The sequence below is a fragment of the Rattus norvegicus genome, chromosome 7 (genome assembly GCF_036323735.1).
Source record: "Rattus norvegicus strain BN/NHsdMcwi chromosome 7, GRCr8, whole genome shotgun sequence".
NCBI classification, from domain to species: Eukaryota; Metazoa; Chordata; class Mammalia; order Rodentia; family Muridae; genus Rattus; species Rattus norvegicus.
In genome coordinates this window covers 100551782-100566495 of record NC_086025.1, presented here as the reverse complement: position 1 = coordinate 100566495, position 14714 = coordinate 100551782, and the positions used below count along the sequence as shown (strand labels likewise).

General features: G+C 45.9%; 1 protein-coding gene across 2 annotated transcripts in view; it reads right to left on the bottom strand.

Annotated features, from left to right (window-relative positions):
• Positions 1-208: 208 nt before the first annotated feature.
• Ccn4 (cellular communication network factor 4) overlaps positions 209-14714 on the bottom strand; it is a 31710-nt gene continuing 17204 nt past the window's right edge. Inside the window, exons 2-4 of one of the 2 annotated variants that reach the window (XM_039079864.2) lie at positions 10413-10673; positions 6181-6374; positions 209-4302 (exon numbers count right to left, since the gene is read on the bottom strand). In XM_039079864.2, coding sequence (XP_038935792.1) covers positions 4003-4302; positions 6181-6374; positions 10413-10673 — 755 coding nt within the window. In that variant the 3' untranslated portion in view covers positions 209-4002. The remainder of the gene's footprint in view (positions 4303-6180; positions 6375-10412; positions 10674-14714) is intronic. The other variant, NM_031716.2, reaches the window with a different exon arrangement.

Here is a 14714-nt window from a genome sequence, read left to right as displayed (position 1 = left end):
GTGTCCCAACACTGGCATCCTCTGGGCTTCAGAACCTTTGTTTCAAGGCTCATCTTCAAATATTTAAGCCATTTTTTATGTCCTCCCTATTCAAAATCTGGGACTTAGTTTCCCCAACCCACATATTGGTTTAACACATCCATTTCTTGATCTTTGCCTCCTAACAACAGAATTTAGAAGGAAAAAAAACCCCACGGAATCAAAGAAGTCACTTTTGCTGATGGTTTATTGCTTTAAGGAGAAAAGCTGTAAACAAAGAATTTGAACAATGAAAACTCATCATGGTTGAACACATTCCCTGCTACACAAATCATGAGAAAAATGAGGAATGCGGTAAAATGTGACAGGCAGCCCAAGGGCTGGCTATCCTCTATTAGGAAATTCAAAGGCATTTCTTCATGTGTATTCACTTAGAGAATGGCAGTAGGAATATTTAAATACTCAATCACAGTTTGAAAATAGATATGTACATACAAATACAAACATATACACACATATATATGCAGGGACACACAGCTAATTATGGCCTTATGCTTATCAACCATTCAGGGCTGTCACTGTGGTTCCTTTGAGTCAAAAACAAGTCTTTCAAAAAAGATGACAGAAGTCAACGCTATAGTCACAGATTGTAATGGTCTCCGCAATCTCTATGCATATGTAGTTCAAAATTGATTAGGATGGTTACCGACAGTCCTATTGTTGAAATTACTTTCTCTAATCAACATTTGATCACCCTCAAAATTAGAATTTCAGCACTGTCCTGTGAATTGACTCTGGTGACTCTAGAGCCTTTGATTCAGGAACAGGAAAATGGGCTGGGTGTCAGGAGAGATGGCATGGGTATGTCACTTGCTACTGGGTTTCAGTATCTGTAGTGCCTCGGTTGGTAAGAACTTGAGCAAATCACTTAATTCCTGGAGACTTGGCTCTCTCAGGCCTAAAATGGGCAGTGGTAATGCCTTGACTCTTGGGCTTACTGAAAGGATTAAGTAAGCTGTCTCAGTAAAGCACTGAGTAGAAGTCTTGGTTGACGCCAATTGGAGTCTCCGAATGCTAATTGTAAGGTTTAGTAAGCTGCAGGTTCAGGAGCTCAGCTCTCCCTGTCCAGTGAGTAAGCGCACCCGAGACATTCACGTTGGCGCCACAGTGAAGCTCTTCACTGAAGGTTAGTTCTTCCTCACTGCTTCTTTAGTTTCTAAGCTCTTAGGGTTGGTCTGGGGCTGGGACTTCTAAAGACTTGCAAATTTGAGTCTCCAGTAATAGTCATTTAGGTGCTGTCAAGATCTCTTCCCCTGATAGAGTGGACTAAGCATGTGTCTGGGCCTCAGCTCCTCAGTGCCTTTGAACTTCAGTTTCTATTTATCGAATGGGGAAAGGTTGTGTACTGAGCAGGGCTCTGTTAACTGATAACCTGATAAAATGCACCATAAGGGCTTAGCACCAAATAAGCTATCAATAAATGGACTTTAGGAAAAAATGATAATTGATATTCTTAACTTTGCTAACTAGACCATCCCGTTACAAGCTCTCTCTGATGATTAGAAAAAGCTTCTTTATATTACTTCCAAGTCTTTTTCCTTGGGTTCAAAGATGGTTGCTCCTTTGGTCCTTATGTATGCCAGGTCCATTTCTTAGTAACACTGGAGCTACTCTGACCACCCCTTTCTCCTGTTCCCAGTGATCACCCTCGCTCCTCTAACCAAGCCTCCTTTGATTGAAGATGCTCAGCTTAGTTTCCCAAATGAGAATTTGGAAAGACCCTGGAAAAATCCCAGCTTACAGTTCCTACGGAAGTTCTTACAGAGTCAGCTATTAAGACAGATTTTTCCAATCTAAGAAAACCTAACATGATACCACATAGAATTTACATAATTGATAATCCACAGCGGTAACTTATCTTTAGTTCTTGTACACATACGAACATATATTTAATTTAAAACAGTAGGCCTCACTTAAGAGAGGATTTTTCACTGGTAAGATGAGTTCCTGGAAGAAAAGGCTTTAAAGAAAAATGGGAGGGTATATAAAATGTATTTGTTCCTTAAGTACATCTTGAGCACCACTGTTTAACTTGCATAAGGCCAAGCCTTTGAGAAGTTGTAGGAAGTAGGGGAAATTCCAAGTCCCCTTTCCGTGTGTGTGTGTGTGTGTGTGTGTGTGTGTGTGTGTGTGTGTGTGTGTGTGTGTGTGTATAGTTCTCCCATATGCCCACCATGTGTAGTGGTGGGTAAATTGAATCATCTTATAAAATCATGCTGTAAGCTGGTTCTGCTTTCAGGGCAGGAGGAGTGACAGGGATGATGCAAATTCCCTTTTCTGTCAAGTTTAGGATGGATCCTTCGTACCTAGACCCACTTCCTCTCATGTGAAAGGGACTAGAGAGACAATATTAAGAAGGAAAGTTGCTGACTTCCCTACACTTTCCTGCCCTGACATGTTTGGAAAGTCCAGAATCAGAGAGAAAATATGACGGTAAACTATCTGGGCTATGAATCTCCAGATGGGTAACTTTGATTGAATTTCTTAGCCTCTTTGAGCTTCTATTTCACAGTGTCAAGAACAGAAATCATGAAGGTAAGCCTTCCATGTTATCACAACGTTTCCATGAGTAAATGTGTGGCAAATGTTGAGAACAATGGGTAGCACGTAGAACGTACCCAATAAAAGAACGATAGTGGAAAATTTTACATTCTACTGCTAAAATAGGTAACAACCTCATTAGCACTTAGGAGAAATCTCTCTCTTCAACTTACAAACTTTAGTGTTTACCACTGTTAAATAGATCTCCATGTCTAAATGCCTGGTTAACTTGTCTTCAGACTAGGAAACTGAGTTATTTTTCTTCACAGATGTTAAGGCTGTGTGCAATAGGTCAGTGAAGCAAAAGAGATGTGTCCTAGGCCCAGGGACTATTGTGGCCTTGCCACTCCTGTTAGAGGCCACCCAGGTCAAGGAAGGGTGAACCGCTTGTTGGTTCGATGCATGTATTCTGTTAGGCCTGGTGTAGACTTCAGAAGAATCTTCTAAGGCCCATGAGGACATCTTCCCATCATTCCACTGTTTCACCTTACTTTTTGATACAACAGACAAGTCACTGTAAGGTCCCTACCTACTCCCATGAGCCCTAGGGAGAGAGAGGCCCAGATTTGGCTAATTGTCCTAAGAACTTGGTCAGCAGCAAATTCAGTGAGCTGACTAGCTGTGACTTGTGAGATTGGCTTATTTAGACCCATCTTTATAGGATGAATTGGGGACTGCCATCTACCAGCAAGAATAAAACTTCTCAAATTGTATTTCTGATCAACATGAACCCAATTTCAGCCTTTCATATTGTATGGGGTGAGAGGAGAAATTGCCCAGGTTAATGAAAATGGCTTTTTTCCTTTTCTTTTTCTTCTTTTAAATATGATTTTCAATTTCAAATCAAAATGGTGCAAGTATTTTCCTCACCTAGAACATGTTTGGTGACTTGTGATACATAGATCTTTGGAATAAGAGCACTTTTGGTATGTTGTGGGCAGAAATTCCCAGGATAGTATCATTTGGTAAGGGATGATAGCTTATTCCCGTTCCCCCAATCCCATCCATGTGTCTGAAAGGATCTCAACATCCTCAGGCTGGGCATCTGAAGAGGGAGTCTGTGATTCTGGTTCTTCAGTTGCTGTTTTTTCCTTGGACTGTCCCATTAGGATTTCTGACAACTTGCACAGGTTGGAGCCAGACTGGCTGGGGTCAGGCTTGGCTTTCATTGTGAACAGTTCAGAGAGGTGTTTTCTTTGGAGTGATATAGAATGTCCCAAAGGAGGGACCCATTGTCTGAGCCTGAGCAGCACTTTCCTGGGCCATTGGAACGGTCAAAATAGGAACAGAAACTGAGGGTCAGGGTCAGGGAATGCAGAATTGAGGAGGAAGTAGATGAAATAAGGCTCAATTGTGAAGTCCTGGGCCACAGAGGGCTGACTGCTTTGCAACATGGAGCTGTTCTCCAAGCCACACACCTACCTAGTTGGCAATCTCTGCAAAGTCAGGGTAAGATTCCAAGTCAGCAAAGATATCATTAGGATTCCTGCAGCTCAGGTTGCAGAAGCAAGCATTAATCCATAGGACCTGCCGAGAGAAACCCGGCCCCTCTGGACACTGGAAATCAACACTGATGGTCTTAGACTTGTAGGGGATGCAACACCTATTGTCAGTACAGACTCCACAGTACTTGGGTTGGTAGGTGCGTGTGCTGACACAGCTTGCGAGAGTGAAGTTCGTGGCCTCCTCTGGCTGGTACACAGCCAGGCATTTCTTCCCTGCCTTCAGGAAGAGAACAGAGCCTTGGTTAGTACTAGTGATGTATAGCCATCCCATTCCCTCCAAGCACCGATCCTCCCTTCCCATCACTGTGCATGGCAAGCATCACCATTGCTTAAGATTCGCAGAATCTTTAAGCAAGGAAGGACATCAGCCAATGAAACAAGGCCTTGCCACATGACACTGGTAAACCAAGGATTGCAGAGGGCATTTCCATGCTGAACTCAGATATCACAGCTAGCAGATTCCTTTCTCTCCTGATTTTTTGCCTTTTTTTTTTTTTGTTCCCATATGTCAGTGTCACCAGCACAAGAAGTTTGCTAACCAAACTTCCCAGTTAGCAAGTGGCTGAACTGACACGGAACTCCATGATTAAGCAGAGGCACATTTTGCTCTCATCTGTTCCTCTATCACACTGCCTCGCTTCCTGACACATATTATCATCACACAGCATTTTTTTTTTGTTTTTTTGGTTTTTTTTTTTTTCGGAGCTGGGGACCGAACCCAGGGCCTTGCGCTTCCTAGGTAAGCGCTCTACCACTGAGCTAAATCCCCACCCCCATCACACAGCATTTTTAATAGCATTGACATTATTCAAACATAATTCGAGCCTTCCATGAGGCTGCAGGCTCCTTGACAGTCTTTCTGCATCTTACTAATGTAACTGTGGAGCTGGTATACAGTAGGTACTTACTAAATGCCCTGTAGTAGTACTAGGTTCTATTATTAGCACCATAGAAGAGCTGGATTCAGAACATCCAGTGTGAGTGGGGCATGTAGATTATCCAACTGGGGGAACCTCCCTAGGGTAGATGGTGGTGGAGATGAGAGTGGAATTGTGAGCTTCTAGTGAAGGGCCCAGACTTGTGATAAAGTTTTAGAGCCCAGATCAGGGTCCTTGTTCTTATTGCTCCTACACTTGATCTTAGCCAAAAGGCCGAGAAGCGATTCTTATTGCTCCTTATACTGGGTCTTTTACACCCATACTTCCAACTAGGAGACATTCAATAAGGACCTGTTGGCAACAAAGGTCGGCATAGCAGAGTGTGAAAAGTAGGAAGGAAACTGTGGTATCCATCAAAGGTGGCAACGTGCTGTACTAAGGATAGGAGCAAGCCCCATGTCTGATTATGGTAGGAAGCAGGGAACCCTTTCCTCAGCATCTGAAGAACCTACCATGCTCCATCCACAAACAGAGCTGGGGATGAGCCTGACAAGTTTTCTTTGCTTGATAAAGCATCAAGTGGGCCAAACACTAAGTTGTGAGTGAACGGTATTGAATTAGACAAGGAAGACCCATGCCTAAAGCCCAGGGCTGCAAATCAGCCTTTTGCAATTTAGTATAAGTGTCCTTCATGATGTTCTTATATCATCTTAGACTCTAAACACAGGGAGGTGTTCAGAGATTAATACCAATGTTATATTCAAAGGAAAGGAGCTGAAAATTAATAGCTAGAGACTGCCCACAGCTGTGAACACTAACAGGAGAGAGGCATTTGACCCCATGTGTTTCAAGTTCTAGTTCACAGTCCTCACACTGCCCAGGTAGCTGTCCTGTGCCTATGTAGGTGGATGTGGGAAGCCAAGGGGATGAAAGATGGTGCAGGTCTCTCAGAATCACTACACAAAAACTACTGTGGGTGGCTCCTGATTTCCCCTTGGAGAGATCTTGCTTCTGATGGGGCAAGAACTACAAAAGCATTCATTCAGTGGAATCCATTGTGGAAGAGCCTAGCAGCCCAACCACAGACCTGCCTGGTCCCTTTCACTATTTCCATCTAATAAACGACTCCCAAGAAGTTTAGAGGCCAGGCTCAAGCCAGCTGTACATGCTCACCATGCCTTTACCTGTCCAAGGTGTCTACCCCCCTCTGGATTTACCTTGATGTGTGGTCGGATGTCCACATCACATGGCCGCAGGTTGCAGAGGCGACTTTCCTGCTCTGGCCAGCACCGCGCATTGACATTAGAGATGCGAGTCGAGATACCTAGGCCACAGGTTGTTGAGCAGGGACTCCAGGGGCTAGTGTAGGCTATGCAGTTCTCATACCGTTGCTCCACTGCACCCGAAGCTGCTGTAGAGGAACACCAGAGTACCCATGAGTCTGTAGCCTCCACGAGCTCGCCCAGCCCTCACCATTACCAAGAAAAAAAAATACGTTTAGAATTAATGAGATTCAGAAAGAGGCAGAGACCAATAGATATGTGAATGATTAAAACAAAGACAGACAGACAGAATTGGGCTGTTTCTCCCCACAGGAGGACATGGGAATTGTATTCTCCTCCTTAACATTTTCTTTTCTGACCAAGAGATGCAACATAAAAATCACAGAAGAAAACTCATCATTAGAACCAAGTGGACCCCAGGTCTCTATGATGGTTACTATTGACTGTCAATTGGACAGGGTCTAGAACCACCTAGGTGACAGGCCTCTGGGTATGTCTGGCAAGGATTTTCTACGTTGGATGAAGTGAACTGAGAAGACCTACCTTAACTATGGGCATGAACTGGGGTTCCAGACCAAATAGAACGAAAAAAGTGGGCTAGGCACCAATATTCATCCCTTCCCTCCTTCTAGACAGGATGCCAATGACCAGACACTACCTCCTGCCCCTGCTACCTTTTCCACTGTGATGAATGGTATCTCCGTTTTTTTCATTATGAGATTTTATTTTTACATTTATTTTTACTTGTGTGTCTGTGTCATGTCTGTGTATGTGTGCCATGTATATGCTTGTCCTGGTGGAGACCAGAAGAGGGCATCTGAACCCCTGGAACTGGTGTTACAGGCAGTTGTGAACCACCAGGTAGCTCTAAGTGCTGGGAACCAAACTCGGATCCTTTGGAAGAACAGCAAGCACTCTTCAAATCTGAACCACCTCTCTAGCTCCTGCATCTCTTTGTAAAATGTAAAGCAAAATAAACCCTTTCTCTCTTAAATTGTTTTTCTTTAGATATTTTGTTACAGCAACTAGAAAGGTAAGCGATACAGTGAACATCTACAAGCTATGCTATCTTCCCCAGTTCTTGCTGGGCCTCAGTCATTGCATTAGAGGGATATCTACCTTGTAGGGCTACTGGAAAAGGGTGTAGATTTTGACTAAGTTTATGCTAAGCATCTGCAAGGCACTGAGCAGGGTCTGTTAAAAAAGAGACTGTCCATCCTACTGCCTCTCAGAAATGAAGTATATATGTGAAAGTTCAAAGGTGAGTCGCACGTCCTAGCCCCTGACATCCCATCTCAGTAATTTCAGAACAGAGTAGCTGAAGAGACCATAGACTTCTGTGTCATACTTCTTGAGTTTATCTCTCTGCACTGCACTTGCTTTCAAGTTGTAATCTCATCCATAGGCCTCAGTTCTCCATTATTAAAGAGATTAAGAATGGCATTCCAAGGTCCTGGATCTGAGAGGACAGTCACACATGTGACAGTGCATCAGATGCCCCTGGATTAGTAAATCCCTGTACATGCCAGCTGGTCCCATTACTCAACTATGGACCCCTTGTATTATTTGCTCCTAACTGGTCCTATGAATCTACAGGGCCCAGCATCTGATCGGTGCATGCTTTGCTAGTGGTGAGCAGTGGGGAGAGTGGTGAGCTATGGAGGGAGACAAGCAGATAGATGGCAGACAAGGCAGAACAGCTTGCAGGAAGATGGGACAGACAGACAGACAGACAGACAGACAGACAGACATTCCACCTGTGTTCTCAGGAAATGGAAGAAAGGGGTTGGGGAGAGATGACAGAGAGACAGAGAGAGAATGACATACACACAGACACACAGAGACAGAAAGGCAGACACAGAGAGACAGAGACAGACAGAGGAATGGAGAGACAGGGAGAGAAAGAAAGACAGACAGAGAGAATGAAAGCAAGGAGAGACAAGGTAATCAAAAAATGAGAGAAGGAAGAGACGAAACACACACCAGGTAGACAAGGAATCTATTTAGGGTAACAGCTCTTCATACAGTCCCTGGAGCTTGAAGGTATGCAGCAGGCACTGCTGGTGAGTGAATTTGGGAGTCAATTTGAGAGAGGGAGGGCCTCCCCCACACAGGAGGGAGAAAGCAATGGAGGCATCCAAGGACAGAAGCGGGCAGTCTGGGATGAGCTGGCTGGGAGCCTGGAGCGGGCATGGAGGGAGGGATTTGTCAAGGAGGCTGAGAGGATAAAGGGCTTTGGTTTCTGGGTCTCCTCCATACTGCTGCAGGGCCTCTGCCTGGGATGGCTAAGAACTGGGTCACTGGGTCACACACAATGGGCAGGCAGCCTCTGCTTTCCTCCACCACCCAGGGACTATTGTGCTATACTAAAAGCAGGTTTCGTGGGCGGAGCTGCCATGCTTCCCTGAGCTACCAGGGACCAAACCTTCCCTGCTACCGGCTTTCATCTCTACCACATTGTTTCTCCATATGGGAGATTTTGTTCCCTAAGTCACATTTGTTATGTAAGATCTGGAGTTGATTCAGATGGTCGCAATTTGGGGAGGTGTTGCTGTCATCTAAAGGGACTGTCTAGGGATGCTGCCAAGCCTGTAATGCCCCTGCCCCCACAAAACCAACCCTCCCAACCTTTTAATCTTCAGTGCTGCTGGCACCAAGGCCAAGAATGCAGCTCCACATAGTCTCTGAGCAAACTCACACATTTAAACATTTTAAAAACATTAGCACCCCCAAAGTCCAGTGGTAAGCAGTCTTCTCTCCTTTGGGGTTACCTGCCTCAGAGGCATTTTCCTTTAACAGTGCCCGCATTCTGTGGTCTGTGTGTTAGATTCTCTTGGATTCTCCTCATTTCCCCAGACTCTGTTTCTTCATAGTCTCTGGCCTCCTCTTCTCTTGTCTATTCCTCAAAAGCCACGCTTCCTAGCTCTCTACTCCAGGCTCCTCTGTCTCACTGTGTGTGTTATTCCCAGGACATATCAACGGGCGGCCAGCAGCTGCTCTAAGCGGAGCTCTTTTCCTGTGGGACTCCCTCGGTGAGGTTGCCCTCATTGGATGTCTCTCCCTCTGAGCTCTCCTCAAACTCAGCCTGCTCATGCCAAGCAACTCACCAGCTCCCTAAAACATGGTCCTCTGCTTGTATTCTCTCTCTCCTGGGACAGTGGCCAGTCCCAGGAGCCACGCTTCATTCCTTCCACTACGCCATGCACAGCATAGATGCTAGGCCTTGAGTCGTCCAGCACTGATTCTTGCTCTTATCCTTTCATCACTTTTGTCCCCTCTGCCCTAGCTCAGAAGCCTAACTATGCATAAATATTCACCACCATCTAATCAGACAGCATCTGTGTACATCTATCCTTTATCTACCCATCTATCACCCATTCATCCATTGTAATTATCTGTCTATCTACATCTATATCTATCTATCTATCTATCTATCTATCTATCTATCTATCTATTTTATTCCACATATCTGTTTTCCATCCATTATATAACCATTCTCTCTCCATGCATGCATTCATATGCCGTCTGATTTAGCTATTCATCCATCCATCTACTTCTCTTCCCTTCTCCCACCATTTCTCCTCTATGCATCTATCCACATGTCTATAGATTCTTAGTGCAGCACACACCCATCATCTAGCTATGATCTATTCACCCATATATCCAGCCACCTGTAGCCGAACACCTATGTGGCTACTTCTGCAAACACTAGCTGGATATTTTCCAAATATCTGGCAAGTGCATCAAGCTCCAGCAGGCAATGGTGAATAAATCACATCCCTGTCCTTGCTCCCAGGGCTTCTTCTTATCAGGCTTACCTAGATAAAGTTCCTGCTCATGCGACCATAGCAATAGAATCCTTGAGTTATCTGGAAGACCAACTAGTCCTCCCTAGACCCTGCCACCTGCTCTTCTCTCTAGTTCCTGGGGGACTGCAAATGTCATGCCAGGCTTTTAAGCTGGGAGAAGCCCATAAGGAAGGCAGGAAAGATGGTGTTATTTGCATTTTAAAGATAGGGAATTTGGGTCCCAGACAGCACATCCGCAAAGCCACTGGTGAGTTGTGGAGACGGTAATGGCCTGGGGGCTTGATTTATGAAGAGAACATTAGAAATTTAGGGGCTCTGTGATACCCAGAGATTCCACTTGTCCCTGCCCACTCTTACCAAAGGCTCTGGTGTCCAGCAGTGCAGTCTGGCGTGGCCTCCTGGCATCATCATCACATACCCATTGTTCACAGCACTGGCCAGGGACTCTCACGTGACGGGGCTGGCGGCACCAGAGGCGTGGGGGCCTGGGGCTCAGGCACAGTGGTGTGCAGCCCACGGTGCCATCAATACAGGTGCAGTTGTACCTGCAGTTGGGTTGGAAGGACTCTCCATTGGTGTAGCGCACGCCATCCAGGACACAGCCCACACCGACCACCTCTGCAAACACAGGCGGCAGACGTGTCAGGCCAAGAGGTATGGGCTCCGGGTCAAGTTACTTCTGTGCAGTTTCCCTCTGCCTAAGGTGCCATGCCAAGAAGTCACTCAGGTGAGGAAAGGGAACCTGGCCCACGTATCAGCTGGCTGCACCCCAAGGACAAAGAGAGGGTCATGTGAAGAGATGAGCACATCAGGGAGAAAGAGAGAGGGGGTACTGTGAAGGTGCTTCATGACATCAGTAGGGCAGCCACTGAAGACATTGCTGGATGTTGAGTGGGAGGGTCTAGCACCCTAGTGTTGGAGTTCAGACATTTTTATTCCTACAGTCTTCCCTGAAGGAAGTGGTACTGATGCATGCCTGTCCAAAGCATACACAGGAAACCAGAACCTAGAAACAAAGTGGGCTGCCTTCCTCAGTACTGACTGTGGGGCTGGACAGAATGACCGTGGACTGGTCCTTGATCACATGATAAAGTGGAAAGGTGGTCCAATGGTCATATGGAGTGATTTTTGATGGTGTTGGCCACTATGGATAAGTGTTGGGAGATAAGGGAACAGGGAGGGTGTGCTGGGTGTACAGATGGCTGTAGACTGAAAGCAAGTGGCCCAGGAAGATCCTATGGCTGTGAGAGGGCGGCTGTGAGAGGGCTTTCTTCTACAAAGACCAGAATGAGAGCGAGGTAGCCCAGGTACTGCTAGGGAGGACATCTACTACAGGTGTAATACTGATGATGGAGCAGGCTTGGGAGGTTCAGGAGGAGACAGAAAGGGAGAAAGAAAAGGGTGTGTGTTGGGGAAGACCAGATACAGCTTCCTTCTGTCTCAGAAGAAGATGTCAGTGTCTGTAATTCTTCCTGGCACAAGTAGGTGTTCAGTAACTTGAATGAGTGAGATGAATTAGATACTGCACAAGAAAAGTTGTGGAGCTAAGTACACAATAGGCAGGAGAAGGCCACAAGGTAGATCTGGATGGCACCTCAGTGACCCAAGCAGAGGTTGGTGGCCTCTCAAACCAAAGCAATGAGAAAGCTCAGCTTCCAGACACATTTGCCAAGACTCTCGGGAGTCACAGAAGACTTCAGCACTCTGTACTCGGTCTGAGAAAGTGAGATCTTCCATCATCTCTGGAGGAACTGAGACTGGGGCTGGAGTTTTCAGTAGACATGAGATAGGACTGTGGAGTTGGTTATGCAAGCTGGCCTTCTGTGGCTTGGCAAACCAAGGGTCAGATTCTAACCTTGGTGCTGTGTGCTCCTTGGGGATAGCCTCTGCAACTGTAGGCAGGGGGTCCTGGGACAGCAAGAATGCTCACAGCGGAGGGGCAGTTAGGAGTCTGCTGTTTGCAGTATCTCTGTCCTGTTTCTGGGACTGATGAGGGTGGTGTCTGGCAGTAAGTGTCAGGTACCTGGCAGAAGCAGAAACTGTTTCATGGCACATTTTGCTTTGCTAGGAAACACATGGTTGCTTCTGTTGTTATGTATAGCAAAACAGTCTGAGCAAGGCGACATTGGTGTGCAAGCTGGCCAGTGAGCAGCATTTTCAGGGTGTGTACATCTCTGTCTCTGTTGCTATCATTTTCTGAAGAGCCAGGAAGCAGGTGCTGGCATACATTGACACAGCTTCTGCTCCATGATCTCACTCAGGTCTCCAATGATGACTTCATCAGGAGAGCTTTGTTTACTTCACAGACACAGGAGAGGTCTGGGAGAGGAAGGGATTCATTGGCTCAAAGAACTGGTAAACGACAGAGAGGAAACACCAAACCCACAGCCTCCTTCCTTCTACCTGGCACCAGAAGAGAAGAGAGATGAGAGGAGAGGGAGGATGATCAGGCAGAGGAAGAGGAAACAGGAAGTAGGATGTGAGGAGGATGTTGAGCCTTGCATCCTCAGTCACCCTGCCACTCTGTCAAATGCCAGGAAGATGTGTATATGCGTATGTTTACATGTGAATGTGCACACACATGTGCATATGCTAGCTTGTATATATATTTGTTTACACGGACGTGTGTGCATATGTTGTGTAAACAGATAAGTGCATGAGTATATGACTCTCTGTCTGTCTGTCTGTCTGTCTCTCTCTTTCTCTCTCTCTCTCTCTCTCTCTCTCTCTGTGTGTGTGTGTGTGTGTGTGTGTGTGTGTGTGTGTGTGTGTGTGTGTGTGTGTTGGTGAGAAGGCTGAAGCTTATGTTCTGCTGTCATGTGTAAAGTCACCCGTTCCAGAATCTGAGGTCAATGGCAAAGCAATCCATCTTCCATCAGTTTACAGGAACTCACAGAGCAACCTTTAAAAATGCTGATACCCAGGCTATATAACACAAGAGAGGCTGAGATGCTGGGGAATTGCTTTCCTCAGCATTGATATTCTTTAGAGCCTTCTAGATGAGTCTAATATGAAACCAAAGTCAAGTACTATTGCACCCAGGAAATGCCATCTCTGTAGACTGGTTAAGGGGCAGCTGATGAAACTGTCCCACATAGACCAAGGGGAGGTCCGGGCTGTGATGGCCATGTGTTATCCATCAGCAGAAGTGGAACTCCTCTTCGTGCACATATAGACTTTTTACTTTCCCAGAGGACTGGCCATGGGTGAGGTAAAGCAGCTAGCACCTCTCTAACCTTACTTGAAAGTTCAGGTGAGACCTGGCCAGCCTTCTTATAGCTAAAAGATTTGCAGCCACCAAGCTTCATGCTCCTCACCATCTGTGGCCTTCTTGGAGTAGGAACTTGGCTACTATAACCTCACCTTCACATTATTCTGAGTCAGTAGGGAGATGGGTGGATAGGAGGCACACACATGCCAGGACTGCTGGCCTCCACTAAGTTCCTATTGTATCTAAGCGTGTCACAACCTGACTTCCCGCAGGTGTCCCCACTTTTCATCACGTTGTCCTTATTGAGGACTTGGAGGTTTTAAAGAGTTGGACTCCAGCTCAGGTTTTCTAACACCAAGCACCACGCTATGATTTCCTTTCCCTCTGTTAGCAACATGCAAGGTAGGGAGGTCCTGGAATGAGACCTCCTCCCTATGGAGGATAGCAGTGGACAGGGCTGAGAGGGTTTCCAGGGTGCAAGCAAAAGCCACAGTCACCATCGCCCTCTTTACCCACCCCCAGCTCAAGGCTGATTTAACAAAGATCCTCAGGTGTGTGGCCCAAGGCTGATTGGAGCAAGAAGCAAGCAGGGATAGAAACCCCAAGCCCATCAGCCTGTAAACATTATGTTCCCTTTGCCAGACCTTTTTACCCTGGTGTCTGGTCAAGCTCCATTAGGGCAGTGTTTGGACAACTGAAATAGTGGAACCTTTTGAAATAGAGGGCATGGTGCCCATCCCTGTGTTTAGGTTGGCCTGGACACACTTTTAAAAGGTTTCTTTGAATGCAGCTCTAGTGTTTACCAATCATATACAAGCTTAGATTCCTCCTGACAGCTGACCAGACTAGGCAAGACTAGACTCACTGTTCTGCTTGGCCTCGGTGGCCCAGGATGATGACAAATGACAGCCAAAGCTGGCATTTACTGGCTTGCCGATGGCTCTTCTGAGATCCCCTGGGCCCTGTGTGGCAGCATCTGATGGCTTGTTTTTCACTTGCCTTGTCTTGGCCTAATTCTCTGCAGACAGGTTTAGCTCATCCTGAGGTCCGTCCACCAGCTAAGCTGATCATGTGCTGATGGGCTCTGTGCATGAGGCTCTGCTTGCTTGGATCTCACAGCCTCTCTACACTTCCGCGCCTTGCTTTGTTTCTTGTATTTGGGCATCATGAATTCCGACATTATGTCGTATTTCTGGGGAAATGCTTAGAGGACACAAGTGAATTTTATTTATTTGTATACATATTTACATATGATACATATGATACACCTGTACACAAACCCACATCTTTTTCTGTCTCTCTCTGTGTATGTATATATGTATGTATGTATGTATGTATGTATGTATGTGTGTGTCTCTGTGTGTGTATATGTATGTATGTATGTATGTCTCTCTCTATGTGTGTATATGTATGTATGTATATACATAACACACCTGATGTGTGTCTGC